Source organism: Cannabis sativa, chromosome 2 (assembly GCF_029168945.1).
Source record: "Cannabis sativa cultivar Pink pepper isolate KNU-18-1 chromosome 2, ASM2916894v1, whole genome shotgun sequence".
NCBI classification, from domain to species: Eukaryota; Viridiplantae; Streptophyta; class Magnoliopsida; order Rosales; family Cannabaceae; genus Cannabis; species Cannabis sativa.
The window spans coordinates 3,237,510-3,256,927 of NC_083602.1; the positions used below are offsets into that span (position 1 = coordinate 3,237,510).

At 28.5% G+C, this 19,418-nt stretch overlaps 1 protein-coding gene across 4 annotated transcripts; it reads right to left on the bottom strand.

The window, feature by feature from the left end:
• Positions 1-365: 365 nt before the first annotated feature.
• On the bottom strand, positions 366-10,764 carry LOC115712663 (uncharacterized). Of its 4 annotated transcripts, XR_009686055.1 has the most exons (9): positions 10,504-10,764; positions 10,211-10,257; positions 9,490-10,015; positions 8,079-8,947; positions 7,846-7,967; positions 5,159-7,766; positions 3,957-4,769; positions 1,915-2,231; positions 1,146-1,529 (listed from the first exon to the last, which is right to left on the bottom strand). XR_009686055.1 is itself a non-coding variant. In XM_061109895.1 (5 exons), the coding sequence occupies exons 3-5, from the start codon at positions 2,140-2,142 to the stop codon at positions 640-642; spliced, it is 594 nt and encodes a 197-aa protein (XP_060965878.1). In that variant the 5' UTR covers positions 2,143-2,231; positions 3,957-4,769; positions 5,159-5,353; the 3' UTR covers positions 366-639. The 4 variants fall into 4 exon arrangements, 2 of the variants coding, with proteins under 2 accessions (XP_060965878.1, XP_060965879.1); XR_009686056.1 differs by lacking the exon at positions 1,915-2,231; XM_061109895.1 differs by lacking the exons at positions 1,146-1,529; positions 7,846-7,967; positions 8,079-8,947; ... (1 more) ...; positions 10,211-10,257; positions 10,504-10,764 and adding exons at positions 366-850; positions 985-1,139 and having other exon boundaries at positions 5,159-5,353.
• Between the last annotated feature and the right edge of the window lie 8,654 nt (positions 10,765-19,418).

Consider the following 19,418-nt stretch of genomic DNA (forward strand, 5'->3'; position numbering starts at 1 on the left):
TGATATTGTTAAGATTTCTAAAGCCAAACATACATGTACCAAAAAAAAAAAAAAAAAAACTAACCTCTATCTAACAACAACTTGAACTCCCCCACAAAGACCTTGAAAAAATAAATAACAAAAAAAAAGTCAAATACTAAAATAATATAAAAATGGTACAGAAAGAAAGTATAAAACAAAAATTGAATTCAATTTCTTTTAAAATACTAACATGTTGCTAAATGTATAACTTAAGTTGTTATTCCAATCATAATTTGAACATTAGTTAAAATAAAATTAAACATATACAAAATAATCCAAACAGATTGAAAAAAAAAAAAAAGAAATCTATATTAACATAATCCAAACATATACAAAAGAAATATATTTCCAAAATAAATTCCAAAATACTATAAAATCTTAACACTTTGTTTCCAATAGTCTCCAACAAGTTCAAACCTATAACATAAACTTCAAACAAACAACAAACTCTAAAAAGAGTTTGCCTATCGAAAAACTCCAGCACAATATCTTTACATAACAATAAACTCCTAAAAAATGTTTGAACCATAAAAGGTTTGTTCTTAATCAGTTACATGTAAACTGTTTTGAACAATTACATACAAAAGTACTTCAAAAAAAGACACTACTATCAACAATCTACTCCGCCCCACCATCGTCCTTAACTGGCGCCCTTCTAGGATGTTCGGATAAAGAAATGTATCCATTTACTTGTTTTGTCATGCCATGCACAAACAACTCGACACAAACTTTGTTCCAAACAAACTTCACATCCAAAGGATTTGGAATATCTTCAATCAAACCATGTGCAAAGTATTCAGAGTACTTGAAAATGAAAATACCACAATCACTGCAGAAAAACATAAACAATGAATAAATAAAAAGACAAAACATGTTATAAAAACAAAATAAAAGGACAATTGATACAAAACAAAAACAACTATAATAATAAATAAATAAAAAAAAAACAATATAAACAATTACCTAAGAGTTTGTTGTGGCAGACCTTGAACAATAAAGATATCAAGGGGATCATACTCACGCTTCCCCTTGAACAATCCTTTAGAGATGTCAATATCCTTCCTGCGACCATAAAAACCAACTTGTTCCAACAGAATTGGGATCTTCACAGCAAAAGCCTTGACAAAGTTGTTCAAGTTTTTAAATTTGCCAACAGACAGTGAGTTGCATACTTTTAAACATCTATTCTTAATGTCAAATATGATCACAATAAAATGTACCAATGAAGCAACATTCACTGGAATCAAAACATAATCAAGCAACCTCCCCCAAAAAAAAAAAAAAACATAATCAAGCAACAATCATGGCTTTGAAACAAGCATGCAAAATCCCTCAATATAGCTAGCAGCCCTAAAATTCTTGGGAACAGAAAAGCGATTCTCCCCCTTGCCAAGATAATTTCCATACAACTCAAAAATTTGAGTTGCAAAATAACAACTGACTTTCAGCTTGATAGATTGATCATACTCAATCTTCTTCCTCAAATAGTAAAATAACACATCAATATGCTGCAAATGAAAAAAAAAATATCAACCAAAAATAATAATTGCTTTAAAAAATTTACCTATTCTTTTACAAAAAGATTCAATATGAATGACACGCAATTAGTTATTTTTTTACTTATTAGGGTTGCAACTAGATATTTTCAAACAAGTTTGTAACAGATCACACATACTTTCATATTAGTGTTGCTTTGCAAAATTTACCTATTCTTTTACAAAAAAGATTCAATCAAAACCCCAATCAAGTATATTATGTTACAAAAAGAGTTTTTTTCTTTATTATATTGGATTTTGAATCTTAGCTCATATAATATATTAGTTGAGATTCACAAGTTTAACAACCAGGAAGGCAATCTCACCTATAAAAACAGTTAATTTTTTATTTTTTTACCTTAGACGATGAAAACACTTTTTTCTCGAGTTTATTTGAATTTGGAGAAGAACTATCAGTCCACCTACAAATTCTGAAACTTGGAGCAGGATCATACGAACAAATGTCCTCCCTCTTTAGAATTGGAAGCACTTCATACAGCCAAACTTGATATGCAAATGGAAAGCCACCCATTCGGTATTGCCTAACACCTTTCTCTTTAATATCTAAATCCCTCTTCTTTTGCATCTGTTTTGACTTCAACCCAACCCTCAATCCATGAAAGGTGTAATCATAAGACAATTTCTCCCAAGGGTATGAATTAAACTCCCCACAACCTATCAAATTTAACAGCCCAGCATGAACTTTCTTATCTTCTCCCCTACTAAGCAAGCAATTAGTTATAAAGTAAAGAACAACCATTTTTACAGCAAACCCATCGTCCTTAAAATTACTAGACAAGAATCTACTCACTACCCCACCATATGTTTCAAAAGATAAACACAGATCTTCTTCGAAATCTTATATCACAGGATGAATATGTATCAATTTGTTAGGAATTTATCAATTTGTCAATAACACAGATTAAAAACAAACAGCTGGGTGGACGCCAGCATTTCAAAAGAGAGAAAACAAAAAGGGTGACACATTTTCTATAAGCCAAGAACAGTGTTATTGACAAATAACATACAAATGGTTCCAGAAAAATACACTTTAAACAACTTTAGTGATTTCATGATCATGATCAAGCAACTCAATTAGAAACGAAATGAATAGATGGAATATTTAGTAAGTAGCAGTAGCTTAGGAGAGAGTTAAGCATGTTTTTTCTTATAAGAATCAAACGCAAAGAGAAATTCAACCTTTAACCAAACCCGGTTAAGAATTGTTGTTTCCTAACAAGAAAACACAAAATGGACAGGGTTAAGTGTGTCTACAAACATATAATGGAAGAGGTATTGAGCATCAGATATGCACAAACCGTTCTCTACTGAAATGCAGGCCAGTTCAGTTGTTATGGGGTAGAAAAATCCTACACTTAAGGCCTGAATGTAATCAAGTTAAGTGTTATTATATGCTTGAAGCAGCCTTTACAAACCAAAAGGTGCTACACAGCCTATAAATAGCTTGGAAATTTTAATCACATCTACTTTATAGATGATCAGGGGCAACAAAACAAAAGAATGATTAGCCTAATGAAAACTATTTTTAATCAACTTCACCACTTCTCTTAATGGAAACCAGACTCTTAACATATAAACATTCAAAAAAAAGCAGCCATGTTTCTAACTAAAAAAAATAAAAAAAAGTGGAAAATATTAAACATAAAAAAGCAGCCAGACTCTTAATGGAAAGTTGCAAGACACAAAATGTGTAAAAACAAAACAAGTCAGATCTATTTGTTAAATTAATCATCTAGACTAGTGTAAAATATATGGTTAAATTTCACTTCAAAAGGGGAAAATATTAAATTAGAAACTTAACTAGTATGAATTTTATGTTGGGTGTTTAACAGAACAGAACGAATGCAGTCAAGAAAATCAGAAAGTTATTTGTAGACAGCAACAAGAATGAGAACATAGCTTTACAACCCAAATCAGCACAGAGATAGGTCGTGATTTGGAGTTGGCCAGATAATTTGGTAGTCATCAGCACCAGTCAAACACCAGTAGTTACTAGTTAGAATATTTCTTTTCCTTTCAAGTTTAATGCACTTCAAAACCTTTAATATAATACCATCATTATTCATTTCCACACACTCAAAAAATATAACGAATCAGTATAAAAAAAAAAATCAACAACATATCGAACAAAAAAAAACAAAACAAAAATATATATAAAAAACTCACAATAAAACTACTTAGAAGAAAAGAAAAAAAAAAAAGAAAGCTAAATCAACACCAACGAACATCACGAAACAAAAATGAAAATAAAAAAAGCAACAAAAAAGAAAAAAAAAAAACAACAGCATAAACAACAAATTCAAAATCATACAACATAATATATATAAAAAAAAAAACTAAAAAATGAAAACAAAAAAGCTAAGATTAAAGAAAAATAACCTTTGCTCCATTGAATATATCCATGTCTAGCTCATCTTCAGAATCCGAATCCAGAGATGCACATTTCCTAACTCTTTTCAAAACACGATCATCTTCAACTGCTTTCCCTTTCTCAACTATCTTCTCCTTATCTCATTTTTTCTTTGCAGCAAAACCCCTGCTCTTTGAAGAACACGACGGCTTCGAACCACCGGCGACACACGTTGACAAATCCTTCTCGGTTGCACCACAATCAGACAATGGCAATGGAGAAGGAGAGCTAGACGATCGAAGGATCGCCATTACAACTAAAAGGAAACAATATCACTGAAGAAGAAACCCTAACCCTAATATTCCCTCCAAAGCTTTGAAAACTTTTCAAATGAAAAAGAAAAAATGAAATGAAAAAACTGAACATAAAACTTTTGAAATGAACAAATGAAATGAAAACCTCTGCACAGTCTACGTGATGATTGCGTGTTGTAGCTGTATCAGCTCACCCTGACGTCACGCGCCCACGCGTACAAAGAGTGTGTGTTTTAAAAAATTGGGCCGAAAAAACCGGGATTCTAAGCCCAATATACAAATCGTTAAAAATAGAAAATTACCAAAAAAAACGGTAACTATATATAAAGAAACTTAATAAACAAAAACAACGTTATTTTTAAAAATAATTGCCAAAATAAGGTGGCCCATGAAAATCTCCTTAAAATCTATGGCCTATCCTAGATTTTTCCAACACATCCTGCCTTCATGGCATTTACAAGGTATAAGCACTTTTAAAATATACCTCTCTTGTTTTGTTGAGATGATTTATTGGATTGCTCAATGTACCTGAATAAATAAAATAATTTGAATATAAATAGATAATTTTAACACTTTCATATAGTTTGATACATTAAAAATGAAAAACTTCTAATAGAGAAAACATTTAAATAACTAACATTGTTATGCCATGAAAACATTATGCATACAAGTCAAAAAATAATTGTAACTAAGAAATGAATAATAACAATTTCTTTGTAGTTGGGTCATTTTGTACTCATATAGTTGAACTATAATTTTTCCAATTTTACTTTTCAAAAAAAAAAATTGAAAAAAGAAAGTGTATGTAACTGATGTTATATATTTAAAACAATCAAAACCATAGCAAGTAAGAAATACACAGCCAGAAATTTTCTCAAAAAACGAAATGTGTATATATAATTGTATAGTGAAAATACCTGTACAAATCAAAGCAAATTACTTTTTGATTTGCTTGAAGAGATCTGAGGTAGATGATGGTAGTGATCCTCATGATGTGTTTGAGCTATTAATCTTCAGAGAGTGAGAGACTGTAAATTCGAGAGAGAGAGGGGCAGTGTTTAGGGTTAGAAGAAAATATATTTATATGTAGGGATATTTGAGGGTGTGAAAGTTCATTTGTATCCTTGCTAGAGTTGAGCAATGTACAAAAAAGGGCCTTAGAGTAAAGTAGATAATAGAGTAATGATCTACTTCATAACTTTTACTTTATTAAAACATAAAACTTCTTTTTTAATCAATTGGGGTGTTTGGCAAAATAATTTTTAGAAAACTGAATTAAAAAAACAAATTAGCAAATATCGAAATGTTGCTTTCTATTTTTAAACACAACTTTTTTTCTTTGTTTTAATATATTTTTCTTTATATTTTCTCACACATACCCAGAATTTAGGTCTAAGTCTGTGGTCGGGATTCAGGTTGTCAGTGTCGAGACTGAGTTTGGGGTTTGGGTTTGAATCCACGTCGGTGATTCGGGTCGGGACCAAGTACGGGTTCGAAGTCCAAGCTGGTTACAAGGTCTAAACCAGAGTCGAGCACGGTATGGGTCAGGGCCCTGTACGGATCCAAGGGCATTATAGGATGTACACAAAAGGGCATAAGAGTAATTTCAAGTAGGATACATACTTTTTTTTTAGTGATAAGACAAATGGATTGAATTGGGCATCCAATTCCCAATTGGCAAAACAAAAATTCCACATTTCATTATAAAGTTTGAGAGGAGAACTCTTATTGGTTAGATTATTTTATAACTCCAATATCTTCATTTTACATATTGAAGATAGAAAAGAAGCCAGCATATATTAAAAAGAATTGTAAGGTAAAGAAAGGAACATCAGCTGCTTGGTTAGCATTTGAAGAAGAGACCTTCTCTTCTAAGTTGCTTAGTGTCAAGTTTGTATCTTGACTCACTACATTTGTTATCGAATCTGAGGGTTACAACAGCCTTGAAATGGCTGAGAAACTTAATTGATGAATCGAGATCAGTACAAGACAATCACACCAAGAAGACTTGCTTCTGAAATTACAAAGAAAGCTCACCAATGAACTCTTTACAACCCTCCAAAACTCTATAAATTTTCTTCTCTTTTTTCTAATCTTACTCATAATGACCAAGCAACACCTAATTATAGTTATAAGCAGTCATAACTAATTAACAGAAGAAACTTATACAAGATTATTAATAGAACAACTTAAAAAATCAAAACATAATTTCTTGTTTCAGTAACAATTGATGAAAGAAACAAGTGTACTAGTATTGTACTAGTATTCAATTGTATCATTCTCAAGGACATTTTCATGTTCATGATCCTCAACGAAAAATTTGCAACAATCAAGACATTTTCCTTGAAGGGAATTGTGAGACCTCCCATTGGATGAGCAAATCTATCTTCTAAGATTGTTGGTTCGGATGGCATTGAGATGATTTATTGAATTGCGTAATGTACGTACATGCATGTCAAAGTACAATAGAATTAGTTCAAAGAAACTTACAAATCTACCTTTTCTAAATAGTTTTATTCAATGAAAATAACAAGTGAGCATCTAATAGAGAAAACAATCAAATACCTAATTAGTACTTCTCAAATTTATGAAAAATTGTTCTCTCATTCATCCACATAGTCTCTCTTAATTACATAACAAGAACAGAATAGAATTGACAAATTCTTGTTTCTATCATTTAATTGATGACATAAATTTGTGAATCTTCTTCAACTTTTAATCCAAAAACTCCAAATGACAGCAAGTTAATTAAACAATAAAAGCATACATGAAACAAAACACAAAAACATAACAAAAATAAAAATCATGCTCAAACTTCAAGTTCTTCTATGAAGTAGTAATGTAATGCTCAACAAAAATAGATTTGTCATTGTTACCATCATGATATTTCAATTCAATAATCAAACGGATTTCCAGTATCTTTTTTCAAGGTAAATTTCAAGTTGATGAAAGCATACCTCATACTAAAGAAAATGCTCTGATAATTATCATATCATATCATATTTTAGTTAAATAATTAGCAATTGAGGATGATGAGTAGCTTACAAAATGGGGTGGTTGCGTAGAACATAAGTGGCTCAGTCAAATGCATCAAGTTACTCATCATCCAATTCACAATCAGCAAATTTTTTTAATGATATTAAAATAGGCAGGAGCACTTGATTGAACCACTTCAAGAGATTGAGCAAGTAGCTCAGTTTTCTTGTTCACCACATCTTGGCTGGAAGGAGACCGAAACCTCCTCACAAAATCTTGGGTACTGGGAGATTGAGAATGTGCTAAGGGAGTGGGTCGCGAAGGGCTGAAGAAGATTGAAACTGTGTCGAGGAAGTGGAACTAGTATTGGGAGATTGAGACTGTGCTAAGGAAGTGGGTCGCGAAGGACTGGAAGGAGATTGAAAATGTGTCGAGGAAGTGGCACTCGAAGACCTGGAAAGAGATTGAAATTGTGTCGAGAGAGTGTGAACTCGAAGGCAGTTGCCAGGTTGACGTGATCCTCATAAAGAATCCGCAATCACCATGTCCCTGCCCATACACACATGCACGCACATGATACATCTCTAAAACAACATACTTATAAGTATTATCCCTTAAAAATGCTCACCATAACACAGCAACACCAAAATCTTTCTCCCCTTACAAAGGCGGTGCGGCAAAAGCCACGTCCTCGTCAAGTTGAAGCTTCTGCCTCTCTTCATCAGTAGGACACATGTTTTTGATCTTCAACTGAACAGAATAATCAATCAGAATATAAAAATATAAAAAATAATTAAAAAAAACAAAAAATTAACAACATAAATAAAACTGAAAAGAAACAGTAAAGAAACTGTATTTTACCTTGTTCAACGGCAAATCAAAAATCTTGCCCTTCAAGTCTCGAAGAGTTGGATTTTTGGTGACAATGGTGTTGCTCCAATTCAGAATCCTTGGAATAGAAGATGAAACTCTTTTACAGAAAGAGTTGACCATAGCAGGACAACATTCATAAAACCAAACCGTAAAAACCCATGGACATCCCAAAGCCCTATACCAACCATCATACTGGCCTCCCTTCTCTGCCTTCTTATTTTTCATTAAAATCCCATGCTGAATTCTACCTTTGAATGAATCAATAGTCAATTTAAAGGATTCCCTACCCCAACAATACTCGTCCCACCGACCGCTATCCACAACATCTAGATCAAACCTAGATACTTCTTTATCAGGAGTATTACTAAGAAGAAACCACTGAATAAAATGCAAAACATCAATTTTCAATCCAAGGGACTCATCCAAACCCCACCTACTACCCACGAAAGCATCCTCAATGGCTTTGTGGTCAATGGTTTTTACACCACACGAAAACAGATTTCTACCAACTGATTTGTTTCCTGTGAAAACAACAACTTGTTGCAATCACCGAAACAATCAATTCCAGAAATCAAATAAAATTCCTCAGTACTAAACCGTATGCAACGGCCAGCAACCTTAGCCTAAAACTCTTTGGGATTGGGTTGGAAAACTTCCCTCAGTAATAAACTATGCACAACTTGGGGATGAAAAACAAACTCAGGCATATCTAGAAAATGACCAAACTGAGTTTCACGAAACATGGACAGTAAATTAACAGACAAAGTTTTCTTAATATTATCTATGACAGAAAAAAGACTAGTGCAAACACACTTAGATCTATAGTAATCAGAAGGACTAAATTTGTAGTCCCAGACCTGCAACATAACCAAAATGGTCACAATAAATTATTAATTGTGAATAATGCAGTATGGCAACTACAACAACACTATCAAAAACCAAAAAAAAAAAAAAACTACCAAACAGATACAACTATACAAATATAAACTGCAAACATCTAAAATCATTTTGATACCTAAAAACTAACAGCAAACAACTAGACCTAATGAAATCGAAAAACACATCAAACATACCAACATTAAACTATAAAAAATCTAATAAGAAACTACAGACAACTGATTGTACACACTAAAACGAAAACAAAATACAGAACCTAAAACACAAACAAACACTGTAAATAAAGAAAACAAAATCAAATTTAAAAACCAAACCCAGAAAAGAACAAAATAAATTGCTCAAAACCAACAATAAAGACCTAAAAAATTAAACAAGATAAAACGAAATTTTCAAAAGGAAACCCTAAAATTACACGAAGCAGAATGAACAAGAAAATGCAAAAATCTGGGAAAACACTAAAATGTTCAAAAAGGGAGAAACGAAAATGAAACTGAAAACCAACCTCTGTTCGAACTTCGGCAGATGCACTAGCTTTTTTCCCATAAATTTTTTGAACCATTTGCTCCTCCATATTGAGCTTCGATTTCTTCGTAGTATGTGGCCTCCCACGCTTGGTCAAAGGAGGATCAAAATCAGAATCCTCCTCTTCAACGATCGGACGTTTACCCTTTGATTTGTTAGCCAAAGATTTCAAGCCCATTTTCGATTTTTTTTCTGAACTGGGGAAGGAGATGAGGATGAACGAGTGATGGTCATTTTATAAAGAAATTTGAAACAAGAATAAACTGAGAGAGAAAAAAACTTGAGGAATCGTGGGTTGAGTGGGAGTTGAAAATTTTTAGAAGAACAAAAAATGAGAGGGAAAAAACCGTGATGAATAATGGGTAGTTATGCTTAACAATGGAGGTTATTGATCTTCCAAACAAAAAAAAACTGAAGGAAAATCGAAAATCAAATTAAAAGAAAAGGAAAAAAGAGAGGAAAGAGAGTGGAAGTTGATTGATGTGTGATGGGGATGACACACGTGTCTGTGCATGGGAATAATGAGTAAGTGGTATTATTGTAATAAAACAAAGATGGTAAATAAAAATGTTGATGTAGGCCTGTAGGGGTAAAACCGTAATAAAATGTGCAAAATAAATTTTTGGTGTAAAAATTTCTAAAATATTTGTTACTAATTAAATAAAATTAACTATTTATGCCTTAAAAAAATAACAACTTACAAATTTGTTGAGATGATTTATTGAATTGTTGCACTTGCATGATATACCTACAAAAATATATAGTAAAATAAAATTAAATAATAAAAGAAAGCTCATAATTTTTTAAAAGAGAGTGAAATTAATGTGATAGAGAACTAAATGTGATATGTTTCACTCTCATAAAAAAGATTAAAGGCTTCCAATGCATGCAATAGAAAAATAGACAGAAGAATGTTAATATTGAACCAATAACATTAAGATTTATAAGCAAAAATAAAATTAAAGGAAAACATACACAATTATATATAACAAACCTGATGAGTCTTTGTTCTCCTTCACCATAGCCAGTGTTTCTTTCAAGCTCAAAATCTCATAAAATATCTCAAAAATCTCAAATGAAACCCACCTCAAACTAAGCCATAAATGAAAAAGAAAAGCTTCAATTATTTCACTTCCCACTAAACCACCCTCTTTTAGTCTTGGCCATACAACCAACATAATAAAGGCACAGAGAGATATTCATATTGACCCTTTTGATATGCTTTTTCAAGAGGAAGGGCATACGGTCACTAGGTGTTGCTTTATTAATTAAGGGGGTGTTTGTTTAAGTTTTATTTGCATGGGAATGTGGGAATCACTTGTGAAAGAGAATTGTTAGAAACATAAATGCTAAAAGGTATCAGTGGTGCTTAACACCCTCCTATGTGTCAATATCGCTATTGATCCAACTAAGTATCGGATCCCATATAATTTAATATAATAGCTTTTAGGGGGTATCGCTAGCCAATCGCAACGTAACATGTCGAGAAGGTTCTAGGCACCACTGGTGCCTAATAGCATTGCTCTTGTTAAAAAATATTATTGGTGCTTAGTATCTTTCTCGGTGTTATACTACTATTGATATAATAAGGTATCGGGTCCCATATAACTTAAGAAAATAGTTTCTATCAATTATGGAGCGCCACCTATAAAAAGTATTGGACACTACTGGTGCCCAATAGCAATGCTCCTTGTAAAACTCTAGAAATTAATTTGTCATATTAGAGCATCTCCAGTGGAGTGTCAAACAGACGGTGTATTGCTATATTTAAGTACACTTAAAAGAAAAACTACTACTCTAATATTATTCTAAAAAGTGTGCTAAATTTGAAATATACTAAAAGTTGTGCTAAATTTGACACAAAATATATTATTGTGCAAAATTAACCCACAATAAATATTATTTTTTTTATTTAGTATAATGTCACTAATTTTGATTTATTGGCTCTTACTAAACTTTACATTCTTTACTTATTTAGTATATTACCATTATTTAAAGGGCTATTTACAAAAATATGGGAAAATAAAGATAAGTTTTGATATATATGGCATAAAAACTTAATTACACTAAATATGGCATTTTTTTAAAAAACTTACAAATATGGGAAAAAGTCTTGAGTAATGCCATAAAAAACTTAAAATTTGTGTTTCTTTTTATTTATTTTTTTCTTTTTTTAAAAAATCAAATACTAAAATAAATAAAAAATGATCTCAACTATAAATATTATTTTTTTTTTACAGAAATTAAACTTGTTTTTTTTTTATTTAAACTACTATTTTTTTTCTTTGTTTTTTTGTTAAAAACTAATTATTTCATTAAAAGCAACAGAAAAAAAAAAACCAGTTTTATCAACATCATCCTGAAGAAAAAACAATATAAAAAATTATAATCTAAAGATAATATAAACTTTAAAAATCAGTTTCATCAACATGTTAGACTTTTTATTTGGGCTTACATTAAGTTTTATTGGTTTTATTAAAACTTGGGTTGATTGGATAGTTCTTTGTTGTGTTAGCCCATGTTGTTGGTGATCAATTGTTAATGGGCTTAGCATCTGTGTGTAAAGTCTAGGTGAAGCAGAAGTGTGGGCTTTTCTAGTTGACTGAAGCCTTTGATGAGCAGGCACCCAACTAGGGTTTTGTAGCTAAGTCCCCTCCCTAACTCTATAAATACATATTGTCTCATCACAATTGTATACCTTTTGATAATCAGATAAATAAACTGCTTCTGATTTAGAGATCTAGGGAGGAAGACTTAGTTGATAGTATTGCACTATCAAATTGGAGTAACTGCTGTGGATCAAACAGAGATAGTTGCTATGAATCAATCAGGTACACATACCTAATTATTATATATTACTATTGTGTTCTATGTTATATACAAATAGATCTTGGGTATATTATTAATTTTTCCAACACAACATTGAAAGAAACTATTAATTTCATTAAAAGAATAAAAAAAATAGTTTCATTATGTTATTAGAATTTTTTTTTCAAGTTACTTTTTTATTATTTTGTTTCTAGGTTGGAAACTTACACTTATATTTTGTTATTAAATTATTGGTAGGCATTATGTGTTGTTTTGATTATATTTGTGATTAGTATTTTTTTTTTGTATATTTGTGTGTGCGTATGTTTTTATTTGATTGTCTGATGAAACTGGTTTCAATTAACTTTATTATTAACATTTGTATTTTGTTATGATTTTTTATAACGTCAAAACTGGTTTCACATGTCGAAACTGGTTTCACATGTTTTAACTATTCTGTAATGGGGTTGCTCAATTTTTATGATATTATTATATATTTTTTCGTTTGTATAAAACCAGTTTTATTATTGTATGATATTTGAACAACAATTTTTATTTTATTTTAATTAATCAGTTTCTGACATACATATTATTTTATTATTTTCATAACTGGTTTTTTTAAGTAATTAATTTTTTTTTATTGTTGTTCATAATTGAGTTTTATTCAATTTTTTATTAATTTATCTCAAGAAACTGGTTTTTATTTGTTTGTTTTTATTTTGGTTGTTTTACTAACTGGTTTCTCACATTCCACTGTTTTTTTTTGTTATTCTTTTATGGTTTTTATTGCACTTTTGTCTCTTTAATTTTCTTTGTTTCTTTTTTTTTCTCTTTGATTTTAATTTGTGATTCTCTTTGTTATATTTGCTGCATATTGTATGTTTAAATTAACTCTAATTTTTGAGCAAGCAAATAAAAAATTAAATGCCAAAATAAAGAATGAAGTTAGAAGTTTGATTATTAGGTATTGATATAAATTTTATATGTTCGAAACTGATTTTTAAATTTAGTATCGTTGATTTGTAAAAGTTTAGTTATTAGGCATTGTGTATTTTTTATTATGTTATTGTTGAAACTATTTTTTTTTTTGCCTCTTTTAATGAAATAATTCGTTTATTTTAATATTGATGAAACTGGTTTTTAAAGTTAGTATCGTCTTTAGATTGTAATTTTTTTCATTATCTTGTTGATGAAACTATTTTTTGTATTCTTTAAATGAAATTATTAGTTTCTTTCAATGTTGATGAAACTAGTTTTTAAAGTTTGGATTCTTTTTAGATTATGATTTTTTATATTGTTTTTTTTTTCAGGATGATATTGATGAAACTGGTTTTTTTTTTCTGCTGTTTTTAATGGAATAATTAGTTTTTAACAAAAAAAAAACGAATAGTAGTTTAAATAAAGAAACAGGTTTAATTTTTGTAAAAAAAAAATGAAATATAAAAATGTACACTTATTATATATATTAAGAGAAAAAAATTAGGTTGAGAAAAAAATTGAAAAAAAAAAGAGACAAAGAGAAATTAGAAAAAAAAAATAGAGAGAGATAAGCGAAAGAAAGAAAAAAAAAAGTAGCAACTGACTTAAAAGTTGAAAAGAAAAAAGAGAGCCAAAATTGACTAAAAAATATATAAAAAAGACAAAAAAAAAAAAAAACTTTTTGAAGTTTCAATAAGTAAAAAAGAAAAAAAAATTAATAAAAGTATAAAAGTAAAATGTTCTTGTCAAATTAAAAATGTAATGTTTGAAAAAAAATGTAGTATTTGGTGTAAATTTTTCAAATAAAAAGAACCCTAAAATGTAAGTGTAAAATAAATTAAAAAAATAAATAAAACTAATTAAGCTAAAAACAAAAACATAAAATATGGGATTGGATAATAAGTTTATAAAAATATGGCATATCAAATACCATAAAAAACTTAAATGTGAAAAAATGCCATAGAAAAGTGGCAAACCTAAAAATGCCATATTTTTCTAACTTTGTTATGAAATCCCATATTTCATGTAATTTTCACTTATTTAAATAATAAAAGACTAAAAATAATAATTTTTGTATATTCTCAATAAAATACTAAATCACCATCAATATAATCGAGGAAATTAGACTATATACTCTTTTTATATTGTCCTCTTTTATTTTTATTCTTTTTTTTAAAAGTCTATCATTTTTACCTCTTTTTTTAAACATTGTACCAATTTTACTCCTGTCACTTCAAGATACTCTCCATGTGACTTCTTTATGTCAGGATATTTTGGGTACAGTATATATAAAAAGAAATATGTTTCATCTTGTGCATTGAAGCATAATTATAAATAGAGCATTGCTATTAGGCACCAGTGGTGCCTAGCACCTTCTCGACATGTCGCGTTGCGATTGACTAGCGATACTCCCTAAAAGTTATTATATTAAATTATATAGGATTCGATAATTAGTTAGACCAATAGTGATATTGACACATAAGAGAATGTTAGGCACCACACGTACCTTTTAGCATTTTTCCTATAAATAGTAAGTCAAATATACTAACATATTTTTTTTTATCAAATTTAACACAAATTTTAAATCTTTAAATGAAAATAGTGTTACCTAGGTTTGATTGGTTTGTGATTCAAAAATTGTGTTTTTTAAAAATGTGTTTTGGAAACAAAAATTTAAATTTTGTAAGTGAAAATTTGTTTTTAAATATGTGATTGGTTGTAGTGTGATTTAATTTTTTGAGTTTTAAAAAAGTGAATATGTGATTGGTTGGGAATCTCAAAATAAAAAAGCAAGAGAATAATTAGAGAGTTTTTGGATTCAATGATTTGAAAACACAAAATACATAAAAATTGTGTTTTCATTTTTTAGCCTAAAACTCACAATAGTGTTCAAATTTTATTTTTAAAAACACTCAACTAATCAAGAATTCTTACGTGGACCCCACCATTTTAATTTTCAAAAACATAAAATAGTTTTCAAATCTTAAACTAATCACACTCAAAAGTTATCGTGGGACCCAACACATTTTCATATAAAAAAAATATACCAATAAGTTCTCTTTAAAAGCTCCCAAATTCCAATACTTCTCCTTCTCCATAACAAACACCCCCCTAAGTTACCAATTCAATCCAACAAGGACTATCTATTGAAACAGTGCATGAGTAATTTCATATCATAAATGAACTGAGAATCTTGGGTAGGTATAGTATTAATTAGTAGGCGTGGGACTGACCCATCATCACAAGTGACAAGTCACAAGTCACAAGTCACAAGAGTACTGAGTATAAGAAACAAAAGTGGTCAATTTCATTGGTAAACAACAACCTTGTCTCACTAATATTTTATTTATTTTCAAAATCCACCTTTAATTATCGTAACAACACCAGGCACACTAAAATCCATCCTATTTCTTTTCAAAAAAAAAAAAAAATAAGAAGAAGAACAACAAAAGGCTTGAAAAAAAGGAATGGAAAAAAATTGTGTGGAAATAAGGTTTATTGTTTGTGCTATACTAAACCAAATCTCATTTTATCATAATAAGGAAAAAAAAAATGAGAAAACAAATCTCATTTCTCAACAAGTTACCAATTAAATTCTTTATTTTGTTAAATAATAAAATAAACGATAAAAATAAATCTTGAGCTTAATATATCCTCTTATAACATTACTGTGTATGAGTAGATCATCTATGATATTGTTGAGGCTAAAAGAGATTAGAAATGTAACAAAGCCATATATAATCAATAATACTTTTGGAAAGATGATCTCTCATATTCTTAATGCAAAATAATAGAAGAAATAATTTTTTTTGGTGACTCATTAGGTTTGTTTATATATTCTCACTAAAGAAAATAATTGCATAATTTGTTGTTTTTATTGTGAAATTCTTTTTCATTTATTTTATAACTAAAGATTAAAATATTATAAATGTTTATGCATATACATAAAGATTATTACAGTCAACCTTTCAAAAAAAATTATTATAATGAAAGTAGAGTTATTCTTCTACATAGTAATCAAAACTAATTTATATTTAAACTATTTTAAAATATAATTTTTTTTAGAAATATTCTAATATACAATCTTATTCCAATTAAAAAATTTATTTTTTATTATTTTTTGTATTTTTTATTATTTTTCGTTCTCATATATTTAATTATTTTTATTTTATATGTTGAGTAAGAGATACGAATAAAAGATAAAGACAAAGTTATTTTAAATAACGACTTTAGACTGTTGTTGACTTCTCAATGGTGTTGTGTGTGTTGGAAGGAGAGTTGTTGGGCATTCAGTTAGCGCTGAAAGAGGCAGTTGATCGTCGAGTTTGCAAGGTCAAGATATAAACGGATTCCAAAGTGGCAGCTTTGGCTTTTGAGTCAGGTTCTCTTCCTTTTGGTTGGGGCACTTATCCTTTATTTTCTCATTGTCTTGAGCTGTGTAAATCCTTTGAGGATGTCGTTGTTTCGTTCATTCTCTGTTTGGAGAATAGTTTGGCCGATTCCTTATCTCGTTGGGCTAGAGAATCGAGGGTGAAGACCACTGGTCTTGTAAGGGATGTAGCCCCCTTTTGTGACTACTAGTTTCTGCCTTGCTTTCTAATAAACTTTTACTTATAAAAGAAAATAAAACAAAAGTAATGAAGGGAGACATCCTAGAATATTAACATTCGACTGGTGAGATTCTAATTTTTTTAATATTTTATATTAATTTTTACTCTTATTTTAATTTTTAATAAGCTTTATTTTAGATTTAGGTAACTTTATATTATTTTTTTTTTCCTATCATTGAATTTTCTATTTAATAATTTTATTAGTAATTTAAAAAAAAAATTATTAATATTTTATGTGTCCATTGTAATTTTCTTATTAATTTATATCGTAAATAATGTTTTATATAATTAAAAAAATAATTAATAATACTTTATATGTCTATTATTATTTTATAGTTAATGGTCTTAGTTTTCTTCCAAATGCATTTGTATGTACAAATTCTTTTTATTTTGTAATTAAAGATAATTATAATTATTATTATTTTAGATGAAATATCAACTTTATTAAATAAATTAGCATTTAGAATACAAAAGATATAAGATTTCATTAGAAATAAAAATATCAGAAATGTTACGATCAGATACCAAGAATAAATATAATTATTATTTAGTATCATTTTATTCTCTTTATCTAATTTAATTAGCATTTTATAATGGAGAAAAAGTGCACTTGTAGTTATTTTTATGTAAAACATAGTAATTATTACTAACTGGTAAAATATAAAATAAAAAATACACAATTTAAAAAGACAAATCTATTATATTTATTATGCATATATTTTTTTACAAAATAAAATAGTATTGATATGTAAATCGAAATCATCTTCATTTTTTCATGTAGTATATTCATCTTTTATAGGTTACGTCTTCATCACTCCTACATATAATTATTCTCATAAGTTTGATGATTTTTTATATTTATATTTATGCTTGTAGATATTTATATAGAATAGAGTATACAAAGCTTAAAACGAACGAGGGCTAGCTCAAGTGGCCATAGGTAGGTGTGTGAGTGTTGGAGGTCCTGGGTTCGAGTCCCACACAAAACATGTTGTAATATATAAACGCTTAAATAAAAAAAAAAATAAAAAAACTAACAAGGATAGATGTTTTCTAAAAAATAAAATAGAATTGAAGTAAAAAAATGCATACACTAAGAATTAATTATTATTTTAATATACATATATATATCCTATTTATAGCAATTTTTGTCCCCGAACTTTGACATGTACTAAATCATGCCCCCTGAATTTTTTTAGCCGTTAAAAATTCCTCATGAACTATTAAGATTGTTAAGTTTAAGGACTTTTGTCTAATTTTAGTAAAAAAATTATAACATAGATGAAAGTTTAGGGGACGTGATTTAGTACATATCAAAGTTTGAGTAGCATAATTTGGTAGATATCAAAGTCTGGAGAGCATGTTTTAGTACATAAACAATCACTGAAACAATAAAATTGAATGAAATTAATCAAAGTCCTTAAATCTAACAATCTCTATAGTTTAGAGGAAATTTTTAACGACCAAAAAAATTCAGGAAGCATGATTTAGTACATGTCAAAGTTCGGATGAAAATTACTAATAAATGTATCGACATATAAAAAATAAAACATTAAAACGGTGACATGAGACATATTCTCAAATTTCTCTATTCTTATTTATTTATTTTAACTTTAACCAATAATTTTTATTTTTTTCGTAAAGATAAAATTGTTATTTCTAACTACTAATAGTAATATTAATATATCTCAAAAAAAAAAAAAAAAAAACAGTAATATTAATATTGATATTCAAATAAAACACATTGTATTGAACTCAAGATGGTACCACATCTCCATTAACGTAGCAATTAATTATAATAATACTCTCAAAATGTAAAAATAAAAATAATAAAAAAAAGACCTTTCAATTCTAAGTAGATTGAAGTTATATATAAAAGAAGAAAAACAACTCTATTATGTTACTTAAAAATAGTAGATTATAAATCGTTCTCTTTTGTGTCATTTTTTTGAGTACAACATCAATTTTACTTCTTCATACTTCTTATAATAATTATTTTGAAATGTTTCATTTTGTAAATCCATTGGCAAGATGCTATGACACAAATATGTATGATTTTTTATTTTTAATCTTCATATTTTTTTTTTGGTATCTGTGTTTTCTGCATTAATTTCATTCTCATCTATCAATCATCTATTTATTGTGCTATTTTAAATTATATTATGGTTCAAATCAATAATACTTAATTACTTATAATATTAAAATAGAGTTATATTTTACTTTAATACAATTACTTAATTGGAATTTTATTTGTACTTAAATTTTATAAAGACGTTCAATTATATTATTTTTTATATAAAAAATATTTTTAATTTATATTAGTTTTTTTTTCTTTTTAAATTTCTTCTTTTTCACATTCTTTAAAACTATATTTATAAAATAAGATAATATAGCATATTAATTTTATCATGAAATCAAAACATTTATATAGATGTTATATTATAATAAAAAGTATTATTAGGAAGATGACAGAATATATAATTATACAGATAAAATTTGTATTTGGATATTG